General features: G+C 41.9%; 1 protein-coding gene across 1 annotated transcript; it reads right to left on the reverse strand.

Annotated features, from left to right (window-relative positions):
* Positions 1-904: 904 nt before the first annotated feature.
* On the reverse strand, positions 905-2774 carry LOC116013365 (UDP-glucuronate 4-epimerase 1). The gene has a single exon (XM_031253067.1). It carries the CDS (start codon positions 2547-2549, stop codon positions 1251-1253), a length of 1299 nt encoding a protein of 432 aa, XP_031108927.1. The 5' UTR covers positions 2550-2774; the 3' UTR covers positions 905-1250.
* Between the last annotated feature and the right edge of the window lie 627 nt (positions 2775-3401).

Here is a 3401-nt window from a genome sequence, read left to right on the forward strand (position 1 = left end):
TTATAGAAAACACTACCTTATTAAAAGCGTGGTAACGGAGCCAACGCGTTCGACAGGTAACACAGAATATTGTAATGCTTAGACATAGAAAAGAATGAAGCGGAAGAAATATTGCACAAGGAAGAAGAAACTCAATAATTTTTGGTGTGTTTACAAAGAATGAATGTGCCTCTGCCAAGTTCTCATCTTTTAAAGCTCCGAGGCTTTCGAAATCTACGAGGAGAGGAGAGTGAGAAAGAGCAGCAAGGCAAAGAAGTTTCTAGAAAGCTAGTCCGAGGTAGCAGAAGATTCAAAACTCCATATTCTTTGGAACACATAATCCCAGTGATCACAGAGTGTCGCCAGCACCCAAGAAAACTAGGCGGCAAAGAGAACTCAAACAACCGCCAAGTTAGCTGCTCGATCTGTCAAACAAGATTGAATCGTTGTTTCATCCCACAGACACGAAGATTAAGAAATTCAGGAGAGAAGAATAAAAATTCTTTACCAGTATATTTCTATGTTGTAAGACATTAAAATTTTTATATAAATGGAATTATTCTTCATATACCAATGTTAGTAAATATATTCTACTGCCACGAACAAAACAAATTGTGAAAGGACAATTCTACTCTTGAGAAAATGGGTTCAAACGGAAGAAAGGTATATAGAATGAAATCAAAAGTGAAAGAATTAACAGTGATAGATTTAATTAATAGTTAAAGATTAAACAGACAATTCCACAATAATCAGAAGGTTTTTGCTGGTATTTACTCTAACTCATTACTTTAGATGCTTTTGGAGTTTTGGGGCAAGTATGCATGAATTTGGAGAAAAGAGATTCATTTCCCAGTGATAACCGAAACAAATTAAATATTTGTGTCTGTAACAGTAACTCTGTATAATAAATGAAAGCAAACACATATATCGCATTTTCATTTTCATTTTCATTTTCTTTAGCAAATTACTTGGAGAAACAGTGTGAAATGATTGCACCAAATTAAAGAAAAAGGAAAAGCAAAAGTAGAGATATGCGTTAACGTGGGGCCTAAAAATGAGGAACCCTTGGTAGTAATATTATCCCTTTACAGAGAAAAAAAGAAAATCTAAAAATGGGATGAGCTGTCACCTTAACCACTACGCACCCCACCGCAAGAAAAGAATTTTTCATTTTTCTTTACTAGGAATTTCTTGAAATTTTAAAAATAAAAAATAAAAAATAGCAACAATATGGAAAATACGAAATCTAAAAAAAAAAAACAAAAAAAAAACTAACGAAATCCCTTTCCGGACCTGCCTTGATTGTAGCCGTAATATGAGAGATACCATTTAACGAACTTCTTCAGCCCGGTTTGCAAATCGGTGGTGGGCTTATACCCGAGCTCTCTTCGGGCCGAGCTTATGTTGGCATGTGTGAACGGAACGTCGCCGTTTCCGGGCATTTCCAGGACGGTTTTCTTGGCCTTCACCTTCAGATGCTTCTCTAGCATCCCTACCATCATGGGCACCGTAACGGGCGAGGTATTACCCAGATTGAAGATCCGATACGGAGCCGGGCCCCGTTTCTTCCCGCCCGACCCGGTACTCCGACCCGCCGTGTCCAGCGACGCCACGCACCCTTTTACGATATCGTCAATGTAAGTGAAGTCCCGGGCCAAGTCGGCCCGGTTCTTGCCCCGGTAAATGGTGATGGGCTTTCCTTGGAGAATATTCCGGGTGAATGAGAAGTACGCCATGTCGGGCCTTCCCCACGGGCCGTAAACGGTGAAGAACCGGAGGCCCGTGATGGAAAGGCCGTAGATGTGGTTATACGTGTGGGTGATTTCCTCGCCGGCTTTCTTGGTGGCGGCGTAGAGAGACGCGGGTTGGTCCGTCCGATCCGACTCGGAAAACGGCACCTTCTCATTCAACCCGTAAACGGAACTCGAGCTAGCCCAAACAACAGCGGGCTGGGGCTCGGCACCCTTGCAGGCCTCGAGGAGCGTGACGAGGGCCGCGATATTGCTATGAACATACGAGTGGGGATTCTCCATCGCATATCTCACCCCGGCCTGCGCCGCCAAGTGCATCACGTGCGTGAACGCCACCACATCAAAAAGCTTCGCCAACAAACGCGCGTCGTTGACGTCACCCTCCACCACGAAGATTCCCTGCGCGCCGATCAATTCCCGCCGCGATTTCTTCAGCGACGGGTCGTAGTAGTCGTTGAAGTTGTCCAGCCCCACCACCCCGTCGCCCCGCTTTTTCAGGGCCAGGGACACGTGCGTCCCGACGAATCCGGCGGCGCCGGTTACCAATACCGACATCCCGTTGTGGCGCCGGATCTGAGCGGACGCGCGTACCTGTTTCTCCCAATGAAGCCCGCCCCACGTGGAGGAGAAATACCGGGTACCGGAATCCATAAAAGACTGAAAACTCAGATACGACGCCGTCAAAGCAATCAAGAACAGCGCCCAAAGAAACATCGTACTCGTCGACGCGCAGCACCGGTGGACCAGCCGGTTCATTGTGTGCCTCTCCTTGAACTTCCCCGGCGTCGACGGGAAAAGCTCCTCCTCCAACGACGGCATTTTTCAATTCTTCGCAAAAAGTAACAATCTTTCCCCCCTCAAATCCACCCCGGAATATGCAAAACTAGGGACAAAAACACTGAATTTCCAACGATAAACCTTTCAAATCTAACACTGGGCTATTCGATTGAGGAAAAAAAAGAGGCAATTTTATATTTTTATTAAAAAAGGTTAACAGATGCAGAGGCAATTGCGATATTGGGTCTGCACCTGCTGAAATCAAGAATGGGGTTGGGATATATATTTATATATTGCAAAAGGGTAGTGCCAACTAAACGCGTGAACGCGTTAATGGACAGCTCGATTCGGAGAGTGAAAGAGAGGGGGTGGGGGTGTTGACAACCAATCAGGGCAAATATAAACTTGATTTACTACTTAATACAGAGAAAAAGGCTTTATAAACTAAATAATAAGAAATGAAGGAAGATACCGCGAATATATTAATATTATTATTTCTGAGATTTGGATCTATGCTCAATAATGTCACTCTTATTTCTTTTTCGATAAAAATAGAAATATATCACCTAAACATACATGTAAAGAAATAATATTATTGAAACAAAAAAAAACAAAAACAAAAAAAAAAAAACAAACAAACAAACAAAAAAGTGTAAAATAGGTTATTGAACTTTTACACTTTGTACAATAAATGTTCAATTAACATTTTTTACAGGTTACTTTAAAATTTTCAATTAAACATGATGTCATAATGTCACTTGATATATAAAATAATTTTTTTAGAGTTAATTTTACTTTTGGTCCTATGACTATTGGTGTGTTGTTAATTTCAGTTCACAAGTTTCAAAACTGTCAATTTAGTGTCATAACTATTCAATTTTTCTCAATTTCAGC

This window comes from Ipomoea triloba, chromosome 3 (genome assembly GCF_003576645.1).
Source record: "Ipomoea triloba cultivar NCNSP0323 chromosome 3, ASM357664v1".
Lineage (NCBI taxonomy): Eukaryota > Viridiplantae > Streptophyta > Magnoliopsida > Solanales > Convolvulaceae > Ipomoea > Ipomoea triloba.